At 40.5% G+C, this 24,761-nt stretch overlaps 1 protein-coding gene across 1 annotated transcript in view; it reads right to left on the bottom strand.

Annotated features, from left to right (window-relative positions):
• snx14 (sorting nexin 14) overlaps positions 1-24,761 on the bottom strand; it is a 126,449-nt gene that overhangs the window by 69,104 nt on the left and 32,584 nt on the right. The window contains 9 exon segments of the mRNA XM_052012425.1: positions 3,295-3,427; positions 9,656-9,682; positions 13,838-13,896; positions 14,140-14,264; positions 17,049-17,204; positions 18,002-18,116; positions 21,074-21,154; positions 22,733-22,764; positions 22,767-22,776. Coding sequence (XP_051868385.1) covers positions 3,295-3,427; positions 9,656-9,682; positions 13,838-13,896; positions 14,140-14,264; positions 17,049-17,204; positions 18,002-18,116; positions 21,074-21,154; positions 22,733-22,764; positions 22,767-22,776 — 738 coding nt within the window.

Raw genomic sequence — 24,761 nt, 5'->3', positions numbered from 1 at the left:
CCTTTTAGCCCTCCTAATTTCTTGATTAAATTCTTTCCTTTATAATCCTCTGGTCTGATTTCAGCTTCCTTTTTCTTTTTGACTAAACTAACAATACCTCATATCATCCAAGGTTCCTGAACTTTATCATCCTTACCTTTCATCCTCACAGGAATATGCTGGTCCTAAAATCTAATCAACTGGCCTTTCAAAGAGCATCACATATCAGATGTGGATTTATCTTCAAACAGCTGCTTGCAATCTACTTTCTCCAGTTCCTGCCTTATACTGTCGTAATCAGCCTTTCCCCATTTTAGCACTTTCTCTCAAGGACCAGTCCTATCCGTATCCACAACTATCTTAAAACTTATGGAGTTACAGTCACTGCTCCCTACATATCTTTCTCAGATCTCTGCATTCCACTAACTCTGGCCACTTATGCACCCTTGTCATTTTTCACTGACCAATGGCAGATACGTGGCCCATCAAAGAGCTTGGTTATCCTCACTGTGAGGCAGACAGTGAACAGAAACAAAGAATCCTGGAAATACTCAGCAGGCTGGGCTGCAACTGTGGAGGGAGAAACAGAGTGTACATTTCAGGTCAATGATCTTTCATCAGAACTTTAACTGTTTCTCTCACCATAAATGCTGCCTGAAATGCTTGGTATTTTCAGGATGCTCTCTTTTAATTTCAGATGTCCAGCATCTGCTGTATTTTGTTTTGGATTAAACACAACAGCTTATTTGGATGGGATACAACAAGGAGAGAGGAACAACAGGCAGGTAGGTATATCCAGGTCTGGTGCATGCTTGCCAGCCATTCCCTCTACAATTACAACAGAAGGTAGTGAAGAAAAAAACAACAGAGTGATGTAGGGGATGGGGAATGGGATGATGGGATGTGGGAAGGGACGGGTTTGGTGGGGGGGGGAAGTGGAAGAAATGGATGGGACAGGACAGGACCGGGGGGGGGTTTAGGAAGGGGGAATGGTGGGTGGTTCAGCCCTTAAGTTACAATTTTCCAGTTAAAAAAAAACTTAAACATGCTTCAATGATTTTGTAGCAACAGCTACATTTGACAGCATTCCATAACCTGTATAAAAGCTATTTTCCAGGCTATGATTTAAAATGGGCTGTATTAGCTAGAGTGCAGTATTGCAGCTTCCCACCTGTGGGGATACATTCCAACTCAGTCCAGAATCATCAGTTTGCTAAATATGAAACAGCAGTACAGATCCACATCAGTCCGTTAGCCCAACCTGTATTTATATGTCTCTAAAACAACTTGGTGGTTCATAGGAGCCTTGCCAAGTAAAGGTGGCACAACTAAACAGTGACCAAAGTCCTGGTTCCAGCAGCAGGACCAGGAAAAGGCAAAGGCAGAGGGGCGAGGTTTCACAAAGGAACTGCAAAGCTTATGACCAAGGCAACTCTAGTACAGCTGCCTATGATGAAGTGAAAACTGAGGACTTGGTAAAGGGCAGCACTGGAGGAGTACTAGAGGATAATGGGGCCAAAGGAGATTTTTGAAATTGGGAGCAATCTGAAGAGGGTAATTATAAGATGATGCATTGACAGTTTAACTCAACAGAGAAATGGCCAAATAGGGCCTGGTGTCAGTTAGGAAATAGGCAGCTTAAGTTTTAGACAGGCACGGATCCAATAAGGCTGCAGAGTAGAAGTCTGCCTGGAAACCCATTGGAAGAGTCAGGTCTGGAGACAGCAAGGGCATGGATGGTTCCGTTCACAGGTGACCCAAGGCAACATTGAGACAGGCAATGTTGCAAGAGGTGGAAGCTGGTGATGGAGAGGAAAAGGCATCAAACAGGACAACTAGCCATGAAGGGTTCAGCCTCGGCCTGCTGCCAGGGAGAGGTAAGGGAACAGTGCTGTGTCACAGAGCAAGGACAACAGATGTAATTTTCACTCATCCAGAACTGGAAGGCAGACAAGCCACTCAGCAAGTCAGAGACAGTATAAGCCAGGAAGGGGTGGTGGTAAGGTGGAGGGCGGGTTGAGGCGGAGGGATGGGGTGGAGCAGTGGGAGATCTAATCAAACTCCAGCTGATGTCTGCAGGAAGCATTGAGTAGGTGGGAATCCGACGGCTGTTGAGGATGAAGCCTTGGGGTATCCAAAGCTACGACTGGATAAGGAGGAATGAAACCAGCCTAGGGTGTCCTACCCACTTGGGTAATGGAATTGGATGCTATGGGCAACCGTGCAGCTGTGGGAACTGTAGAAATGATTAAAACACAACCGTTTGAGAAGGATTAAGAGGGCATTGTCATCTGGCTACACAGGCTACATTTCCACTTCTACATCTTAACATCAAACAAGAACCTCAACTGTTGATCTAAGATCCGAGTACAGATGGGGCCTAGATTTCATTTCGGACCTAAATCGGAAATAGAGTCATAGAGCAATACACCATGGATACAGGCCCTTCAGCCCACGAAGTCCACGCCGACCAGTGCCCACCCAGCTAGTCCCAATATCCTGTGTTCGGCCCATATACCTCCTGCCCCTCCATGTACCTATCCAAGTGCTTCTTAAATGATACTATTGTACCTGCCTCAACCACTTCCTCTGGCAGCTCATTCCATATACTCACCACCCTCTGCGTGAAAAAGTTGCCCCTCACTTCCCTTTTAAATCTTTCCCCTCTCACCCTAAATCTATGCCCCCTAGTTTTGGACTCCCCTACCCTGGGGAAAAAACTGTTACTATCCACCTCATCTATGCCTCTCATAATTTTAAACACTTCGAAAAGGTCACCCTTCATTCTCCTATGCTCCAAGGAATAATGTCCTAGCCCGGCCAGCCTCTCCTTATAACTCAGGCCCTCTGTTCTTGGCAACATTCTCATAAATCTTTTCTGCACTCCTTCCAGTTTAACATTATTCCTATAAAGGGTGACCAAGACTGTACACCGCACTCCAAGTGCGGCCTCACCAACAACTGGTACAACTGCAACATAATGTCCCAACTCCTATACTCACTGCCCTGACTGATGAAGGCCAACGTGCTAAACGGCTTTATCACCAACCCTGTCTATCTGTGACGCTGCTTTCAACGAATTATTCACTTGTACTCCCAGGTCCCTCTGTTCCATTACACTCCCTAGTGTCCCACCATTCATAGTACAAGTCCTACACTGGTTTGACTTTCCAAAATGAACTGAACACTGTATCCTGAAGCTACCAATTCCATATAGGCTTTAATAAATGCTCACTAAAAGCTACCACCTTCCTATGCCAGACTGCTAGTTAATAAAGGTTCAGCTTCAGGTGCTAATAACACAATGTTACTCACGGAATCGTCATCTCCTTCTCGTAATCCATAATTTGGCAACATGGCCCCTTCCATCGTTGTGCTTTTAAAAACTCCCTTAATCTTGCTACCTATTCGACTTATTCCGAAAGTCTCTCCACGTTTATTGGAGCCCCTGAATGATAGCAAAAAAATTGGATCAGTAAATACTTTAACTCAAAGTGTTTCAATTATTGATAGGGTAACCATGGAACATGCAATGCAATGAACTTTAGCTCATGCAGGTGTCTGAACAGTCTTCCATCCATCTGCATGCACCAGTTATCAACAGCTGTTTAAAGAATTAATTTACCAGCCAGGTCACTTTTAATACACATTTTTTCTGTGGCATTTCATTATTCCATCCTACTGCCTAATTTCAAATAATCAAGTTAAACCAAAGACAGAAAATAAGTTGTGCTGACTTATCAATCTTGCACATGAAAAAAAATCAAGAGAATTCTAGCAGATACTGAAGATTTTTATGAACCAAATAGAATTCGGTTATCCTGGTAAGCTACTGAAATAGTTAAGTCTGCTGATACAGCTTTGACATTCACATGCCAATGCTCACTTTAGAATTAAATGTGGCAATTCCATCTCTCAATTGTGCTTAGTTATTTTACTGGTGGAAGACAGATGTAGCCACCATTTAAACAAAAGACATTCTATACTTCATGCCCCTTATAGGAGCACCTCCTACAAGTCTTAAAACAACATGGGTCCATTGAAGTACACCTGAATCGAGTAATCATAGCATATTAATTTATATACAGCAAGCTCCAGAAGTAGCACTGTGATAATAATCAGTTAATTTGTTTTAGTTATGCTGATTGAAGTTAAGTATTAGCCAGCACTCAGGTTAGCTTTTGAGGCAAGAAGAGGAAAAGCAAGGGAGTATAGTTAAAGGAGGCCTCGAAACGGTAACAACTAGATGTCTGAAGGAGCAGCGGAGCAGAGGAAATATGGAACAAAGTGGAGGATCAGTGATATAAGACAGGACAAAAAGCTGCCAGAGATCACAGGAAATAGAAGCAACACGGCTAGGGAAAGACTTGAAGGACAAAAAACTCAAGTTAATTCTCTCTCAGACTCATTTCAAAACTAGGATAGCCTTCTGCCCTCTCCACTCCTGACATCCCAGTCAGAAACCAGGGACTGATCCTGAATTACGGCAATGGTCACCACCACATACATTCAGCCCCTTCAAGTCAACATTTACACAAAAATATCAATCTCAAAGCTACAGCATTTGCCCTATCTCCTTAAATACAAAATAAGCCCAAAACCAGAAGTCTCTTCATCTGATTTAGTAAAGTCTACTTGCAGAAGTTATAGAGTCTCACAGCACAGAAACAGGCCCTTCAGCCAACTGAGTCCATACCAACCATCAACCTCCCACTGAAACCAATCCTCCATTTTGCTCTCCCCACTACTCCCCCTCCCAGATTCTACCACTCATTTACAGCGACCAATTAACCTACCAACTCCCACATCTTTGGGAAGTGGCAGGAAGCTGGAGCAACTGGAGGATACCCACACAGTCACAGGGAGAACATGCAGACTGCACACATACAGCACCCAAGGTCAGGATTGAACCAATGTCACTGGAGCTGTGAGGCAGCAGCTCTACTAGCTGTACCACTGTGCCAGCCAAAGCTATACTGCTACATAGATTAATGATCTCAAAAGATAAATGCAACATCTTATCAAAAATTGATAGATGTTTTAATCAAATCATTAAATTTCATCTGGTATACAGTTTTAGGATTAATATACTAATTATGTTATAAAATGAATACAGCCCATCAAGCAGCTCAATGTGATAAACAATAATGTCTGTGGTACTGCATGAAGATTAGACCCAATTAAGTTTTTATGAGATGCAAATACAATATCACACTCCATTACTGCTTGTGCTGTATACACCGGGATAAGTGTAATTTATAAACTGTTAATTTGATTTCTAGAATCAAACTTGTATTAAGCTTATTCAACACACAGAGAGAAATTGGAATACATTAACAGGTTATATACCTCAGCAAACAGTGTAACATTATATTTTGAGTACAATATCTGAATATACCATAAAATATGCTTCCAGAAAGTGAGAAAATTAAGGGATTCGGTAGACTAATAGATGTTCCATGATTCCCAGGGAAGCTACACTCCTCAAGCATGGCAATTTAAAATATTTGGATGATAAAACAACATGAACAACTGTCATGTCTATTTCATGCATCCAGAAAAAGCACATCTAAATAAACTTTAATTCAGTATCACGAGAATAATTTTCTTGAAAATCGCAAATTAAACATTTCGCACTTATCAAATGGACTGGATTATTTTCTAAACCATTACCCTGCTGCTATATTTACTTTAAAATAAATAATGGATTGAATTAATATACAGAACACATTTCAATGTTTTTCTCAAATGGGATTTGAAACTAAACCCCATGTTTCAATTTACCTCACATCTGTATTACTTTCTTTTGGGCATTTTGCCAAAACACCTCTGCTGGAAACTAGGTTTAATCTACCCAAGCCACTACCCAAGTGCAATTCAAGCACTAAAATTCAGTTTCACTTGTTCCTGCAGTGGTGTGTCCCAATCCATTTACCTGGCTGCACAAATATTAAAAATTTCACAAAAAAGGCAGCCAGCTGTTTCAAGTAATGGACATCCCCACATCTTGAGCTCATAGTCAGGACAGATGTTTTCTAATCCTTAGAGCAATTACCAACTTCAAAGCATCCAATTGATGTCTGAGAGAACATTTACACTTTATCACACTTTAGTAGTGAATTAGAAGTACTGACAGTCTTTCCAATTCTCATCACACAGGTTCTTTCATACAGATTTGCAATCTGCAGGCTGGAATCCATTCTAAACCACATCAACAAATATGCAGAAGACTAGTGGAAGGATTGCTAACCAGAAGCCAAAGTTGGAAGGCAACTGCTGAGGAACCCACGGGGATATGAGTTCTTCCCCCGCGCCCCCCCCCCCCCACTCCCAAACAGAACATGCTATTAAGATCTGGAATCCATTGAGCGAAAGGGTGGTAGTCAGATTCAAGAGCAACTTTCAAAAGGAAGTTGGTTACCTAATTAATAGAAAAAGTAACTTTCATGACTATGGAAAAAAAGAGCAAGGTGCAAATTGTGAAACTCCAAAGAGTCACACAGGCACAGCGAGTCAAATGGCCTTTATGATTCTTAAGAATTCTTGTTTGCAATGAGAGCTCCAGAGGACGTGTTGCTATTGCTAGGGCCTAAATTAGACCTTGGATCTCATTAGTATCTCCCAAATGAGAAAGCATCAGTGGGTATTAGTCCAGTACAACCAACAACCTCATTTCCAAACACAGTTGATGTTTCAATTAATTAGTTTCTACAATTGTACAAACTGAAAATGGGTACATAACATAAACCAACCCTTCAGCTTTAACCAAACCATTTACCAAACAAGCCATCAATGAAACCCTCAATATAAATTGATAAATCAACATTAAAATATACATTGTAATGGTTGGTGTGACATATTCTTGACACAAACATCTATGCACATGGGCTGAATGGACCCTGACTTACATTATAGCAGCAGGGAGAGAAGGTAAAATGCCAGATGGAAGTGTTAGAATTGACTGGACATGAGGAAAAACAGATGCAGATGAAGACCCTTGATTCATGGAGGCAGCTTGCCCTAGAGATGCAGACTCAGTGCACCGTTTAAATTCCTGTTCGGGACTAACCCACAATATTTTTAAAACATAATCCATTAGGCAGCGTTAATCAGTAGAAAAGAAACAGATAAATGTTAGCTTCAGCACTTGCATTCATTAATGAGGATGATCTATGGCTAGCTACTTACTTCCAGATTCACGTACATACTGGAGACAGACATTCAGGCCACAATGTTTTCTGCCTTTATAACAGACAATTTCTCTTTCAACTAGCAAGATTATCAAATTTTCTCCTTTTAACCTTCACTTTGCAAATCTACACTCACAAAAATTAACATTTAATTAAACCTGCCATATCAAAATAACCAGCTGTGAAATATGATGCAAAAAGAGAAATATTTTTTTAATGATTTGCTTTTATTATTTCATAACCTTTTCCTGAGATTTGGCTGCCAATGCACTCACCCTGAAATGATATATCAGTTCCTCCATTTAAACACAACAAATGGCCAGCAGCTCCTAAGGGAAATGCCAGCACTCAGTCATTCCAATAGAATTAAGTCCTGAACTTCGGCAAAAGCCAAAAACCTGGGGTTTACTGAGTGAATGGGAGGCACACCTATGGTCAGTGATGGACTCAGTCTTGCTGGGGCAACTGCCATTCCAACCCATTCCAGGTAAGATCAGGCACTGGATCACAGACACCACTATATCAACAGGGATGATAGGTCTGCTGATTAGGATTTTTTAAAATTATTTTACTATAAACTTTTTAATTTTATTATTTTCTAACAAAATTAGAAATTACTTTCATCAATTTTGAAAGCTGTTGAATAGCTTTGGATATCAATTTCAGTTCTGGCGAAAGGCAAAACGGCAGCAGCTTTGGCTTCTGTAGCTCAGGGCTTTCTGGAGCGGAGACTCAGCGCCATGCCCCAAGCCTACTTGTTGCTGAGTCCTCACCCCCGTACCCCCCCACCCCTAATTCCAGGGCCGAGGAGAGGAGAGGGGGAGGGAGGGACAGAGACAGCAGTACCAGCCCAGGTGAGCGCAGACACACTGGGACAATGGGTGGTTGCTCCAGGTGGTAAGATAGTCTGGGAGCATCAACTAAGACTGACCCCTGAGACATCCTTGGTCTCCAAGTTCAAGTCTGCTGACCCAGGTTTTCTTTACAATCTCTGCTCAACATTGGTAAGTTCAATGAATTCTGAATGAATGAGGGCTGACCATGAATTCTACCAGCACCCAAGGTTGACTGAAAGCATTTCTGTTAGTGTTAGTTCAGTTCAGTTAAAATTGAGCTTAATTGTTATTTACATTAATGTCAAACAAATAAAAGTTTGATTGTCAAGCCTCACAATTCAGATGCCAGCTGATTGTTGTGACAAAATGGCCTTTTATCATGTTGTGAAACAGCAGCTGTGTTTGCTTTCCTTAGTTACTGAGCACTCAGCAGTAATAAAAGGAAATCTGATCTGCTCATTTTGCCTCCTTGCTTTTCAAAAACTGGAGATAACCAGTAGGTATTTAGGGTGGTGGGGGCAGAGGCATGTGCAAGCTTCACTAGTTAAGGTGATTGCAGAAGCATGTCGATCCTATCTCCACTGGCAGCCACAAACATTGAGATATGCTAACCTAGCCCAGATTAGGGTTGAGCAGAGTTCTTCCTGGTCTGGATGAGTCACTACTGACACCTGGTGTGAAGCTTCCTGCTGGTAGTTTCACTTCTACCTTAACAGATGCCATATTATAGATAAAATTCTCAAATAGTCCACATAAGAACTAACCCCACAAGTTTGCAACCCACATCTAGAAGCAGTCCATTTCAGTTGGGCTGAACTGAAATGCATCTGGACTCACATAATGCTACTCGCTCTTCTCTGCTTTAATATTTTTGTTAAGTCTCGAAGTTTTGGACTGTTGAACAAAAAAAATTACATTCACCCCTGTGGTTCTGGCTGCAGATACACTGATAAAGTGACATTGTTATTGAATGAGTAGCATCTAAAGAAATGAGCAGGGCAAGTTTTTTTAAAAAAAAGAGTGGTAAATGCCTGTAAAGGGCTGCCTGGGGTAGTAGTGGAAGAAAAAAGTAGTGGAGTTTAAGAGGTTGCTTGATGGACATGAATATGCAAGTAATGGAGGGATAGGGATCATGTACAGACAGAAGAGATTTAGCTTAATTCGGGATCATGCTCGGTGCAGACATCATGGACCGAAGGGCCTGTCCCTGTGCTGTACTGTTCTGTGTCCTGCGATGGAGTGTATAATGAAGTACACTTCCAGTTTTTCTAGGTATTATTTATTGAAATGCTAACTGAAGTTAACGGCCTATTGACTTTTGCGAAGACAGATAACTGCAGATTCATTACAATCTAGCATTTTTACATTACACACCTACAAACAACTTTAAAATTTCTTTAAACTGCTGTGGAGAGCGAAACCAAAAAGAAAAATATTTTCAGAATCTTTGTTGAAAAACCTCCTTTATACATATTAAAACTTAAAGTGCTGATCCGCAAAAAAAATTCAGCTTGTTATAAAGGCAGAAGCTACAGTAAGCATTTTAAGGATGCTCTGCAAAAATGCGATGTAATCCGGAGTATGAGGATGTTGTGATAAAGTGACATTCAAGAGCAAGAGATGTTCTCAACATGCTGCAGGTATACTTACCGAAAATCATCCAAATTGAGGCTACTTCTGCAACAACAGGCACAAGGAATTACACATCACGCAGCACAAAACACACACAGAGACAAGACAAGCACATAACACACACACAAAATGAAAAAAAAATACACAATAATGAGCAAAACAAATGGACATTTAAAGTTTACACTATTTGTTGTACTTTTAGTCCTATTCAGAGTAGTATTTAATAAATATGGAGATACTTTGGCTTTCTGTACACTTTGAAACCTCAATGCATTGGGCTAAAATACTCCAGACAAGGTGCATAGAGGTGAATAAGGCAAAAAATGGAACTTTGTGGCAGACACAGAGTTCAATTTCACAGAGATGAGTCTGTGGAAAGTTTGGGAGTGAAATTAAAAGGGAACTTAGAAAAACAAATTGAGGGTATGAAAAAGTATTGGCAATGAATTCAATAAAAACCAAAAATATTTTCCAAGTGTATAAAGAGCAGAGAATAGCGTTAGGCCTATTAGGGACCAAAAGCATAACCTGTGCATGGAGGTGGAGGATGTGGGCAAGGTTCTGAATATTTTGTCTCTATTCAGAGAAGAGGGGGGATGATGCTAATCTTGTAGAATTGGTGAATAAGTGTGAAAGACTGGAAGAGATAAACATCGTAAAAGAGGTACATAGGAGTCTTTCAAACTGAATAAATCACTAGGCCCAGATGAAATATACTCCAGGCTGTTAAAAGCAGCAAAGGAGGAAACTGCAGAGGCTTTAACTACAAATTTTTTAACCTTAACCAGTGTGAGCGGTGCCAGAGGGTTGGAGAACTGGTAACATTATACCATTCTTTGTTCAAATAGGAGAAAGGGATAAATCAAGACCAATTGGTCTAACTTCAGTGGTCTGTGAATTATTAGATTGCATTCCGAGGAACATTATCAACCTTCATTTAGAAAGGTGCAGATTAATCAGAGACAGCAAGGATTTTCTGATTCTGCAGATGCTAGAATCAGAAGCAACACACACAAAATGCTGGAGGAACTCAGCAGGTGAGGAGCACAAGCTGGCAGGTGATAGTTAAGTCCAGGTGAGGGGGGCAGGTAAGTGGGTGGAAAGTAACTGAGGATATTACAAGCAGGGTTGTTAAAGGCAAGGTATTTAATCGAGTTTACATGGATTCTTCTCAGACTTTTGACAAGATCCCAGTTGGCAGTCTGGTCAAAAAACTCCAAGCCAGGGAAAAAGACAATTGGATTCAAAATTAGCTCAATGGCAGGAAGCAAATGGTTGAAAGATGTTTTTACGACCTGAAGCCATTACCAGTGAGGTGCCACAGTGCTCAATGCCAAGTCCCTTGTGTAATATTCATGATTTAGACCTAAACATAGGGACATGATAAAGAAGTTTGCAGGATAATGCAAAAATTGGCCATGTGGTTGAATGTGAAGTGAAAAGCTTTAGACCACAGAGGGATAGAAGTAAACTGATCAGTCAAACAGTAAACTGGAAAATGGAATTTATACAGGGAAGTGTGAGTTAGCATATTTGGAGAGGTGCAATGAGGCAAGAGAAGATACAATATATGCCAGCACATATGCTGTGGAAGAACAAAAAGTCCTACCAGTACATGTCCACTTATCTTTAAAGGCAGAACAGGTAGATAAGGAGATTACAAAGTCACATGGGATCCTTTCTTTTACTAGCCGAGACACAGAATACAAAAGGTATGGAGATCATGTTTGAACTGTACACGAGTTTAAACACTGCATATGGTTCTGGTCACATTACAGGAAAGATGTGATTACACTGAAGAAGGTGCAGAGGAGATTTTCAAGGAGATTACAATGACTGGAATTTAGCTATGAGAATAGATTGGACAAATCAGAGTGATTTTCAGAGGCTGAGTTAATTGAGATGCACCAAATTATGAGGGCCCTGAAAGATGAAATAGGAAGGATCTATTTCCCTGAACAGAGGGGTCAAAAACCAGGGGCATAGATTTAAAGTGATTGGTAGGATTAGAGAGGAGGTGAGGAAAGGGTGATGGGCCCTGAAAATCACTGCCTGAAATGGTAGAAGAGGCAGAAATCCTCCCACCAGTAGCTGGATGTGGGCTTCAAGAGCTGTGACCTGCAGGTCTGTAGACCCAGTGCTGGAAGGTGGGATTGGGCTGGGAACTCTTTCTTGATACAGACAGGATTGGCCAATCTCCTTTTACATCCTAAGTTTACTTAGGTTCTATATTTGGATTCACAATACTGTACTATCTGCAAACAGAATACATCTGCCTCACTTTTCTGGAACAAAAAGTGCTGATTTACAGATATTGAGCACTTGTGCTGAACAAGTCATATTTTAAGATAAGGTTGTGAAGTGTGGTATATATAACTATCAAAGAATATGTTAAAACTCTTAAATAAGCAAGGAAATGCAATTGCTGTGGTGAATCCCAAGAACGAGTTGTGAAAATTGTCTAATTATTAAAACAAAAATTACTTAAAATACTCAGCAGATCAGGCATCATCTATGGAGACAACATTAACAGCTAAGGTTGATGACCTTTCATAAGAGCTGGGAAGTAAACTGCATTTGAGATGCAGAGAAAGGAGAGTGGGAAATGGAAGACAAAGAGGGTAAGTATTAATGATGTGAAAGGCAGGAGAGATTAAACAGCAAAGGGGGCGATAGTGCAAGGTAATGGAAGTCTAGAAGTGTAAATGCAGGATCATTTGAAATTAGAAAAGGAACACAGAACAAGTGCAAGAAATCTGAAATAAAAATACTGGAAATGCTTAATATCTGAAGTTGCTGAATTCAGGGTTCAGTCCAGAAGTCTACTGTGTTCCTAGTTAGGAAATGACATGTAGTCCTTCGAGTTTATGTTGAGTTTGGAAGGAACAGTGAAGGTGGCTGAGAAGAGATCAGAGCAAGACAGAGATGAAACTTAGTGACAAGGGACAGGAAATTCATGGAAGGATGCCTTGAGTACATACTGAAATTAATATCGTGAGCTGAAGGGCCTGTTCCAGTGCTGTATTGTTCTTCTAAGGAAAAAAATATCTTGTTCACTTGTGGATGGATGTCTACTTTCCAACTGCTTCATTGATCTGGGAATACCACACTTGACCAGCCACTCTTGATTAGGGATACTATTTAGTTTCAAATCATGTCTCTATGAAATTGGTTGGAAATCCCTATGAAATTCAAATGCCACTAGTAACTAACTTAGGATGCATATTTCTGAATACTCCTAAGATATTCAGGGGTCAGAAAATGGAGAAGGAACATTGAAACTCCCACAAGAATGGGCAAAATGGCTCCAATGCCATCTTCAAGCATGAGGGTCACAGGTGTTGGGAGTCATTGCGGGCACAATAGAAGACTGCAGTTACTGGGTTTAATGTGCATCAACGGAAGTGCTACTGTAAGGAACGCAATAGCACAACATTAGAACCAATTGGTTTGTTCTGAGTGTGCAGCCACCTTTGCATTTAACCTCCCCCTCAACAGGTAGAGCCTCGTTGTGACAATAAGAATAAGTTAAGTCAATTTGTTTTTTGCATTGAAGTCCATCAATCAGCAGTAATCTACAGCCAATCTGACTCATTTATAGTGCACAGGTCAGGCTTGTGTTAAAATACTCTGCCTGGATGAGTGCAGCTCCATAAACACTGAAGAAGTTCAACACCTTCCAGGACAAAGCAGCCTGCTCGAGTGGCACCTCATCTACCATCCTGAGCATTCATTCCCCCAGCAGCACACTGCAGGTGCTAAATGCACTGCAGTTCCTCGCCCAGGCTCCTCCCAAAGCCTCTGTATTGTGGCATGGAGTACATTGAATTGAAAATTGGGTCCACAACTCAGGGGTGGTGAACAGTGCAGGTTTTACAAAATTAAGCAAGCTGAGAGTAAATCAGTTCTATTCTGTTAATCGAGGTCTCTTAATATGCACCTGAATGTCGAATTCCATTTACTTTGGGGAGATGTCGTGGAAGTTCAAATTTATTAGAAGAGTTGGGTGCAGAGTTATGAATTTAAATCTCAATAATAGCTGTTATGAGAAACAGAAATCGTCCACAGCAAAGCAGCTCAAAGACAACAGAAAGCATGTCAGTAACCACAGAATGAAATCAAAATGATACGCTACTTTTGTGTGTTAAGAAGTGAGATGTTGTCATAAGCTGTGCTTATCATTAACCCAGTGAGACTCACCTATTGGACTTGGAGTTGCGTGTGGGTGATTCTGCTCCTGTCAACAGATACCTGAAGTACTGTGGAGAAGGACACAGTGAACATATCAAATGCAGTGCAGATCTAGCTGCCATCTCAGCTAGGGCATGACCCGAGTAACCAAAAAATGACCATCAAGAGAGCAACACCCCTTTAAAGGCAATGAGTCTTATCCCATTCAGAAGGATTCTCATTCAAACCCACTGATGCATAATCCCAGCAATCAAGTAGAAACAAGTATTTATATAAAGCAAGTGCAGGGAGGCGACTCAAAGTTTCCATACCTCATCACTATGGCAAAACATAGGCGTAAACACTGTTTCCAGCAGATTCATGACATGTTCATAGGCCTCGAACAAGCAGCGCATGGTCTGAAGCTTCACCACATCCTTGTACGATCCTTCTGCAACTGTAAAGTCAAAACAAAGCTCACTAATTAAAATACCCTACCAGGGTGCAGCATCATACAGTACAGGAACAGACCCTTTGGCCTACTATGTTGTGCGGAAATTAGTAATTAAATATCTAACTAAACTAATCCCTTCTACCAACACATGGTCCGTATCCCTCCATTCTTGGCACATTCATGTGCCTATTTAAGAGCATCTTAAATGCCTCTATTGTATTTGCCTTCACTACCACCCATGGCAGTACATTCCAGACACTGTGTGTGTAAAAAAAAGTTTGCCCTGCACATCTCCTTTGAACTTATCCCCCTCACCTTAAATGTATGCCCTCTAGTATTAGACATAAATTCACATACATTGACATATTTCAAATACAGATTACAAGTGACAAAGTAACCTGCCAAGGAATTATACAGTCACAAAGATTCTGCAAACTAAAAATGACTGTAGAAAACAAGTGTACAAACTGCAAATCACGTAACATTTGTGTTGTTCAGAAACCTGTGACTCTAGAATGGAATGATCTCAGCCTCTGAAAAATCAAAAAAAAACTGCATATGCTGGAAATCTAAAATATAAACAGAGGCAGGGTGACCCTGAGCTTCCCGTTGCCTGCCTTTTCAATTCTCCATCCCACTCTGACCTATCGGTCTGTGGCCTCCTTGAACTGCAAGCTTGGGGAACAGCACCTCATCTTCGTCTGAGCACGTTGCAGCCTCCTGGACTTAATATTGAATTCTGCAACTTCAGGCAATTTGAGTTCTGCCTGTATCAGTTGTCCATATGCAACAAGCTCGGCTGATTTCCAGTATTTTCTGATCTGAGCCTCCATTTGCAGGCTTGAATCTGCCATCCTTACCCAGTCTGGTCTATGTGTGACTCCAGAGCATGTGGTTGATTCTTAACTCCTCAGAGGCAATTAGGGAGACTATAAGTTCTGGCATTGTCACATATCCACACCCATGAAAAATGTGAAAAAACTTTAGACACTTTAGAGGTCAATTTCGAGTTTCAATTTAACAGCACACAACCCATGGAAATCTGTTTTGGATTTTTTTTTAAATCTGCAAATACTTATGAAAATGTACAACATTACAGAAAGACAGCTCTGTGCATTATTACAGGATAGCTCTGCACAGGTTTAATGACAATATTTATGGTCTCACTCTCTGAGTAGCATATTGTTTCCAAAAGGCATCTGACACAATTCCACATCAAACTTAGCGGTTCAAGCAAAATCCTTGGTGTGAAGAAGAAACAGACTGAAGATGAGAAAATATTTTGTCCTTACTGGAGTGCAGTCAACTCCATGGATTGGTTGAAATCTCTACTGTTTTAATTTACAGCAATCATTTGGAAGTGGAAAGCTGTAAATGTTCAGTTGATACTAAAGTGGGGGTGTGGGGGGTTGTCAATTAATTGGAGAAAATGGATCAAATTACAGAAGGAGCCAGACAATGCACATAAATGGACATTGAAATAAAACCTAATGACAATCATATAAAAGAGAACATGTAAAAAGAAAACAAGCATTATAAATAGCTCATGAATGATGATGAAACATCAAGTGCAGAAAAACTTACAAACCTCAATTGACCCAAACCTCATCAATGTAGAACAGTATGAACTATGTAGCTTAAAACTGCAATATACAACCCCAAGATAGGAAAGGTTGTACTGAGAAGAGCTTAGGATATGGTATAGCTCAAATACTATGGCTAGTTCTAGTCATTAAGACATAAGGGAGACATTTAAATGTTGGAGTCAGTGTAGATAAGAGCCATGAGATTGATCACCAGCATGAAGTCACCTGACTTGCCTTGATCAGCAGCTCGAAAGGCAACATTAGGAGATACAAGACAGGAAGCAACATGAGAAAGGCAAACTAGATTAGGAACGGGGTGGCTTGTTCAGACTAAACTATAAAAAAAATCTTCAAATATAGTGAGACAAACACTTTTTTCAGGTACATTTGAGGAAATTACCCCCATTTAAAAAACAATGATTGCCGCAAGGAGGGACTTGAGGGACTAAGGACCAGATGACCTTCCATACCCATAGCTATCATGCATTCTGTGCTGAGCTTACCAGATGTTCATCCAACCCATCTCCTCAGTACATCTGGCAGGTACACTGCATCAACTGAATTGAATTAGATTCAGAACATAAATCAATACAATTTTAGAGAGGAATTATTCAACATGATTGACCTGTTACTTTTAAACCCCATTTGCAATCTTCAATGACAATACTTCAAAGCAAATGCAGGAATATCCTTGCATTTTGCATTAGGGCCAACTTTGTCCTGACAGAATCACAGAGTGGTTACAGCACAGGAGGTAGCCATTCGGCCCATTGCGTCTGCACTGGTTCTCTACAAGGGTAACTTGATATCTTAACTTGCAACTTGAACTCATCACAACTTTGCTCACTGACCTACACTGGCTCCAGACTGAGCACCAATATCCAAACTGCAAAACCAAAATGGCACAAGCATCAATTCTAAAAATAAAATGCAAATGTGCAGGCAAAATTTCTGCTAATAAATGGCAACCTGAATTACATTGGCAGGGGAAATAAAACTGTTGGATATTCGATGTAGTAGTATGAAACAAGGACTGACTTACAGCAAGCCCTCTATTTGAAAGCGGTTACACCCTTCAACAAAGCAGTACTTTGAAATCCAAACTATTCTGGAAATCAGCACCACACACCTATAAGGTCTGAACCCACTGTTAAATGAATGTCCATTACCACTTTAATCATAATTATTGTGACCAACTTACCCTGTTGTATCTCTTCTACAATAAAGGGATCAAATTTGATTTTATCAACACTCTCGTCAAGACAATACGTCTCATAGATTTCCTTCACTTCCTTGTGAAGAGTCTGCTTCTCGTCATCAGTCAGCTCTGGACACAGGATCTTGTCATTGAATTCTTCTGTTGATACAAAGGTTTGCAACTGTAAGAACATGTGGATACTCCTTCAAAAATTACAATCTCAGGGAGCTATAGGTTAAATGCATACATAATCTTTCCTTAGATTTTGAATGTCTATAAAGGAACATTCATCTGTTGATCCAACTAGCTATCTTCCACAAGACTTGTAGTAACCCCTCCTGTTCCAGTTGTTAACAATGTACGGTATGCCAAGGGAGCTGACCATGGAGGAGAACACAGGCAGTCAATAGTCAACAATAATTTCTAAAGGAAAGAAATGTGGGTGGTGGAGAGAGAAGTGTGGGAAGATATCAGACTTGGATGCATAATTAACTCTATTTTATGGTGCATTTATATCAGAAGATTGTCTTCTACAAACTGAAGTGACCCAAGTCATTTTGCATATTTTCAGCTGTTAGAATGTAGAGCAACTTGCATTTATTCAGAACTTTTAACACAGTAAAGTGCTCAGGTGAAGAGTGAAATAGAATTAACGTTTCATATCAATCAACCTTTCATCAGAACTGCCAATATTTTGGTCTTGTCCACAAATACATTCACCAGTTCATTGTTGATGCACCATGTTTCATAATCAGAGTGTATATAATTGTTATTGATGCAATGTTTCCTCAGTAATCAAACTGAGAGGAGCTGTGTTCCAGCAGGAACCAGGATCTGTGTGCAGAGAATATCGTAAATTGCCCAGTAAACCTCACACAAGACTTAGATTGATGGACAAGCATGGATCTTCAGCATATTTCCTATGCACAAGCTTTTCCCAAATATCGCAACCTTACCCACAGCAAGGCAGAACTGCAGTACATGCACTGCACTCTCCTGCTTCAATAAGTTCATGAACCCAAAGAGCAGATCCTGCTGGCTTCTTATTTCCTTCAGCTCAAGTTTGAGGGCCTAGAAGGTAAAAAGCATGTGCTCAGTATTTCATTAACCGCATTACAAAGCGGAGAAGTACAAGTCAAGATTGATTTTAAACATATTTGAAATGGGTGTAAGAATAGTTTCATCTTCAGGGTCATGAAAACATTTAATATAATTAAATATATTGCAGAATTCACATTGCTTATCAGCACTATTTAAAATGCAAAAGGATATGGAATAATTGGAAGTATTTTCTACCGTAGAAGCCATTCTGCTAAGTATATTGCATCCTTCACAAACATTCCCTAATATGCATTAGTCTGGAGGTATATAATGGAACATCGTATAAAACATGCTTGAATTTGTACTTTTATCTCTTCATTTTCGTTCTCTTTATGTATAAAGAGTATATAAGAGGCAGCAATAGTTCCCAGGGAGTATGAATTTGGTGCTCCTGCCCACAGTAGCTATATTGTTAACTGTACTGATCTTGTGTGCCATAATACTTCCATCAGAAATCATTCCTTTAATCACCTTAACATGGCTGAATTTTACCACATTCATTGTCAGAATAAGACAATATTAACACATGTTGCATTTTATTTTTAACAAACATCTTTCCTTATTTTATAGATGAAGATATTTCATTAGAGGCAGGTCGGAAAAGGTTCACTAGGGTGATCACAAGTATGGCGGGATTGTCCTACAGAGAAAAGTTAAACAGGTTGGGACTTTACTCATTGGAATGTAGAAGATTGAAAGGTGATCTTACTGAAGCATACAGGAGTAAATACTGAGAGGATGTTTCCTCTCATGGGAGAGCCCAGAACTAGGCGGCACAGTCTCAGAATAAGGGTGCACCCATTTAAGAGAAAGAAAAGAAAGAATTTCTTCTCTCAGTGGGCTGCAAACCTTTGGAAACTCCTTGCTACAGAGAGCTTTGGGGAAGAATACTTGGATATGTTTAAGGCCGAAAAAATCCAGAGTTATGGGGAAATGGCAGGAAAGAATTTAGTAAGGCTTTTGACAAGTTCCTGCATAATACGCTGGTCCAGAAAGTTAGCGCACAAGGGATCCAAGGTGTTTTGTCAAACTGGATCCAAAATTAGTTTGGTGGTAAGAGGCAGAGGGTAGTGGTGGAGGGTTGTTTTTCTGACTGGAAGTCTGTAACTGGTAGTGTATCGCAGGGGTCAGTGCTGAGACCTTTGTTGCTTGATAAAAGACTTGGATGAGAATGTCTGTGGTCTGATAAGTAAGTTTGCTGACAGCACAAGAATTGGTGTAGTAGATAGCAAAGGTGGTTGTGAAAAGATACAGAGGGACGTAGATCAGCTGGAAAGTTGGGTGAAGCAGTGGCAGATGGAGCTTAATTCAGACAAGTGAGAGGCAAGACATTTTGAGTCATCTAATACTGGCAGGACATATACAGTAAATGACAGGGATCTTGGTAGCATTGATATACAGAGGGACCTTGGGGTGCAAGTTCACAGGTCCCTGAATATAGCGATACAGGTGGATAGAGTAGTGAAGGCATTTGGCTTGCTTGCCTTCATAGGCAGGGGTATTGAGTATAAGAATTAGGATATCATGTTGCAGCTGCACTGGTTAGGCCACACTTGGAATACTGTGTGCAGTTCTGGTCACCACACTACAGAAAGGATGTGGTAGCACTTGAAACAGTGCAGAAGAAATTCACCAATATGTTGCCTGGAATGGAGAGCTTTAGTTACAAGGAGAGATTGGATTGGCTGGGATTGTTCGCACTGGAGCACAGGAGGCTGAGGTGTGACCTCAGAGATTTATAAAATTATGAGGGGAATAGATAGGGAAAGTAGTCACAGTCCTTTTCCAAGGGTAGGGAAGTCTAAAACTAGAGGATATAGGTTTAAGGTGAGAGGGGAAATATTCAAAGGAGATCTAAGGGGCAAGTTTTTCCGTAAGGGGTGGTGGGTATATGGAATGAACTGCCAGAGGTGGTGGTAGAGGCAGGCACAATCACTGTGTTTAAAAAGTACTTAGACAGGTACAGGGATAGGAAAGGTTTAGAGGGATGTGGGCCAAAATGCAGGAAAATAGCATTTGATCAGATAGGCACCTTGATCAGCATGGATGAGTTGGGCCAAAGGGCCTGGTTCCATGCTGTACAACTCTATGACACAAAGCAGACTTGTGGAGTGTCAGATCAGCCATAATGCTTTTGGATGGTGAAGCAAACATGAGGGAGTGAATGGCCTACTCCCATTCTCACTTGACATGGTCTAATGGCCATATTACAACAAAGAATACAGTTAAATTCAGCATTGCTAAGATTTGGACAGATTGTCCAGTTATGATGTAGTGCAGTCCGACATTATTAGTTTTACCCTTTCCCAAGCAACACAGAGGCCGTAACACATGGTGAGACACACCCATATCAAAAACAGTACCTCAACCACCATCCAGCATAGACCCAAGCACACCAAATATGTTGGAGAATTCATTATCTCATCGGTGTTACAGCATACTATGTAAGGAGGAATTCTGCATCTATATAGCACCCTTGGATATTTACAACCAAACCCTTCACACAAGGGAGGTCCTAAGATCAGTGCCCTCCTGATGTAAGCCAGCTGATTCCCAATGCAACCTCAGTCAGAGAACTATAACCAAAGGCAGCAGGGAAAATCAGGTCAGCAATTGCTAAAGGTTTCTGACAGAAAGTACACCCAGGGGTTTTGAGAGAATGGAGGGATAGGTCTTGTGATGCTCATCAAGCTTAAATAAAGTATCTTCAGAAGAATGGGGCTGAGAAGAAAAACTATACATTATTTAATGTCAAACTGCTCGTTTCCTCTGGGGTTTATTTAAAACATCCGTGGGTCCAAATATTATTCAAGTATGACAAGTACACGAGCGGTATGCCAGTAGAAATGCAGGATGATATATACTGCAAAATGTAATTGATTACAAACCACAACACATTTATCAAAAGAAAGATTTTAACATCTCACCGACTGGGTTTTATTTCTTGCAACAGCATATCTTTGCAGGAAGGGGACCAGGGGAGAGGGAGGCTCAGTTGCTGGTTCCGGCTAACAACAGAAATATTTTATCAAATTAACCAAAATTAACAGACATGTACAGTTTTATATTTTTAACATTCTTCATCAAAATCAATAAAGACATGCCTCACATTGACATACTGGTTTAAACCTTCAATGTACAAATCTTGACACAGGACAAGCCTCAACACCTGCAACACCAGCTCCTATCCCACCTGACAACTTGATGTACAACATTGGGGTACAGCACTGGTGGGGACAGGTCTGTCACTGCATAACGGAGGGCTACAGTACTGCTGGGGACAGGTCTGTCACTTATTAAACTGGAGTACAGCACTGGTGGGTATGGGTCTACCACTGCATAACACTGGACTACTTTACTGGAGGGGACATATCTGTCATTATATTACAACAGGTCACAGTGCCAGTGGAGAAAGGTCTGTATTATACTAGGAAACAGTACTAGTGGAGGCAGGTCTGTCACTATCACACTGGGGTACAGTACTGGTGAGGACGGGTCTGTCACTGTATCATACCAGGGTTCAGTAATGGTGGAGACAGATGTGTCACTGTATAACACTGGGGTACTGTACTGGTGGAGACAGTCTGTCACTATCACACTGGGGTACAGTACTAGTGGGGACAGGTCCATCACTGTATCATACCAGGGTTCAGTACTGGTGGGGACAGGGCTGTCACTGTATAACATTTGGGTACATTAATGGTGGAGACAGGTTTTTCACTGGCACCAACTGCAATTTCAGAAAACTCTTAAATGGGTTGGTTCAGTCATAATGGACTGTAATGTTCAGTGAATGACCATCCCGGCGTATCCTCCTATATTTTACTCTTGTTTGAGACAGATTCATGTGCTCAAGGGATTCAAGACAAAACTAAAGCTGATAAGTACAGTGGTCAGAAGGTGGACAGTGTAGTAATGTATCAGCATCCTGAATGGGGAAGTGTGAGTTAATTGCCTTCTGTAAGATAGCTGTGAGCAGCCTAGGGTTTTTTTTATATTTAAGAAAAACATTGCTCGTGTATCTTTTGGAATGACTTGGACAAAATAATGATTCACATGCATTGTTAATAGTTCCAAATGCAACTCTGACCCTCTCTGTTGATCTACATCCAAACATGTTTTCATCAAAATTCCAACATGAATCAGATTCCAACAGACTATTTTTCCTGTTATTCAACAAACATCAAGAGAATTCTTTAATCAAATATCAACTTTTACTTCATATTAGCTCCAGCAGTTAGAACCCTGGTAACAACGTCTCTTTGAAGACAGAAGCTCTGACAGACTTGAGCTTGGAATCATTGTTTCATATTCATGCTCGTCATGAAGAAACTAGATCTGTTAGTGCCTTTTCCAGACACAATGTGGCAAGATGATACTGTGAACCTCACACTGAGGATTAGTGTTGAGTCTTTGTACAATAACTGTAGCAGCTGCTCCAATACCTTATACCCTGGCAGCAGTATAACCTCATAACCGTGTGGATGGCTGATAGCACTTGAAAATAGCTGAATACTAAATCCCAAATAATGATTTTGAGTCAGACTTTCAGTGGAAAATGGCATTTTTAAATCAGTAATACTCACTGGACTGTTATCTATGAAAATCAGCAATAACGGTTCACAGTATCCTAACAAAATGGAAAACATAAATGTTATAGGTGCATAATTAACCAATAAATCATCAGATTATTATAATAACGAAATGTGATGGACCACTGAACTTTAAATTTAATAACTAGATATCTTTGAAAAACATTGCTGAATGGCCTTCAAGATCAAGTCAATGGTAAACATCAAGTGCAATGATCTCAACAAAGTGAATAATGGAAGTGTAAATATGAATAAATTGGCTGTTTGAGTATTCCAATAATATTGGACAGCAAAATAAGAGGTTAAATGCATAGTGCAAAGTGTAGAAGGATTAACTATAAACAAGTTTCAGTGGATCCCTATTTATAAGCTGGATCCATTGGATTCTCATTAATGGGGAAGAATATGGATGCTAGAATCTGAAAAAAAAAATTCAGACCAGGCATCATCACCATGAACCATCTGAAATGTTGAAAGGGGAGTGGAAGGATACCTTTTCCCACTCCTATTGCCTTATGATATCACACCTATTATTTCATCTCTTTTGTTCCAGACTTCCCATTTTGTTCTTTCCTCCCCATCACCCTTTCCCTCCCTGTGTTGTGCTCAAAAGCTATTCCAAGACTACTTTCTCCAGTTCTCATGCAAGGTTGTTGACCTGGACACTGACTCAGGTCACTCCACTGATACTGCCGGACCTGCTCAGTATTTCTACATTTCCTATTTCTGATCTTTCGAATGACTGGGGCACACTGCTTAACCATCTTCAATAGTCAAAAGTGGAAGACGAATCTTTAAAACTTAAGATAGACACGTGTTGGAGAAGAAAGGTTATTTCAGTTCTGGTACAAGGGAGATATGTTGAAAGTCAGGTGGCTAAGGAAAGCAACAAGGGAGCACCTGAGATGATAAATAAGGAATGAAGTAGATTAGCAAGAGCACAATGACATGTCGGTAGCCTGTTCAGAAGTCTGACATAATATCAGAGATCAAAGACAAAGACATTAAGGGTGATTTTACTCAAGTATGCAATGCACTGACCAATCACCTCCTGATAAAAGAAAACATGAGACAGAGGCAGTGTATGATGTTTGGTAAAAAGAGTTATATTTGGGAGGAAAATGGTACTTTCTCTTTACCTTGCAAATCCATTTCATTCTCCCAGTGAACAGTTTTAAACTTTTTTTGAACTTTATTTATACAGCATGGTAACATGCCCTTCCGGCCCAATGAGTCTGTGCCACCCATTTTAAACTCATGTTAACCTACCCATACGTCTTCAGAATGTGGAAGGAAACTGGAGCACCCAGAGGAAACCCAAGCAAATACAGGGAGAATGTACAAACTCCTTACAGACAGCAATGGGAATCGAACCCCAATTGCTGGGAAAGAAACAAGTCAATGGAAATGTAGTGTTGGAGAGGTAGAAAAATTGCCCCCATTTCATCAAAGCAGGCAACCACAGCACAAAACATAATCACTTTAATATATAAAAACACTGCGAAGTACAAGTGGAAGAGGTGATCATTGGGTGCAGATGGAGGGTCTATGAAAGACGCAAATACATGGTCACGCAGCATCTTATGCAAGATCATCATTGAGAGGTGTTAGAGAAATCAAGTCCGACAGTAACAACCTCATGAGGCTGATGTAACAATATTGATGGCAGACACAGGTTCTGAGATTCAGCTCTAGTTTCAATAGGAATATATTGTATTTGATGATATATTCCTTCATTTCATAAAATACAACTTCACATCTGTAGGGTCCCAGGGATGTTACTGAACTAACACCAGTCATCACATGTTGGATAATCAATAATCATGATACTCATTGTCGGGGAATATTTTCCTCAGGTCAATGCTAAGTATCTGAATACTACTTTGCCCCTGACCTGAAAATTCTAAAGTTTGACCAGAGTCTTAGTTGACCACCCATCAAGTATTGTGAACGGTTCAGGTCTGCATTATATAAAGAATAAAGATTACTGGAGAAAATGCAAATACATCTAAGGCGGCAGCAC

Source organism: Pristis pectinata, chromosome 3, assembly GCF_009764475.1.
Source record: "Pristis pectinata isolate sPriPec2 chromosome 3, sPriPec2.1.pri, whole genome shotgun sequence".
In the NCBI taxonomy this organism is placed as follows: domain Eukaryota; kingdom Metazoa; phylum Chordata; class Chondrichthyes; order Rhinopristiformes; family Pristidae; genus Pristis; species Pristis pectinata.
The sequence above is the reverse complement of the archived record's forward strand: the minus strand, read 5'-3'. Positions and strand labels throughout refer to the sequence as shown.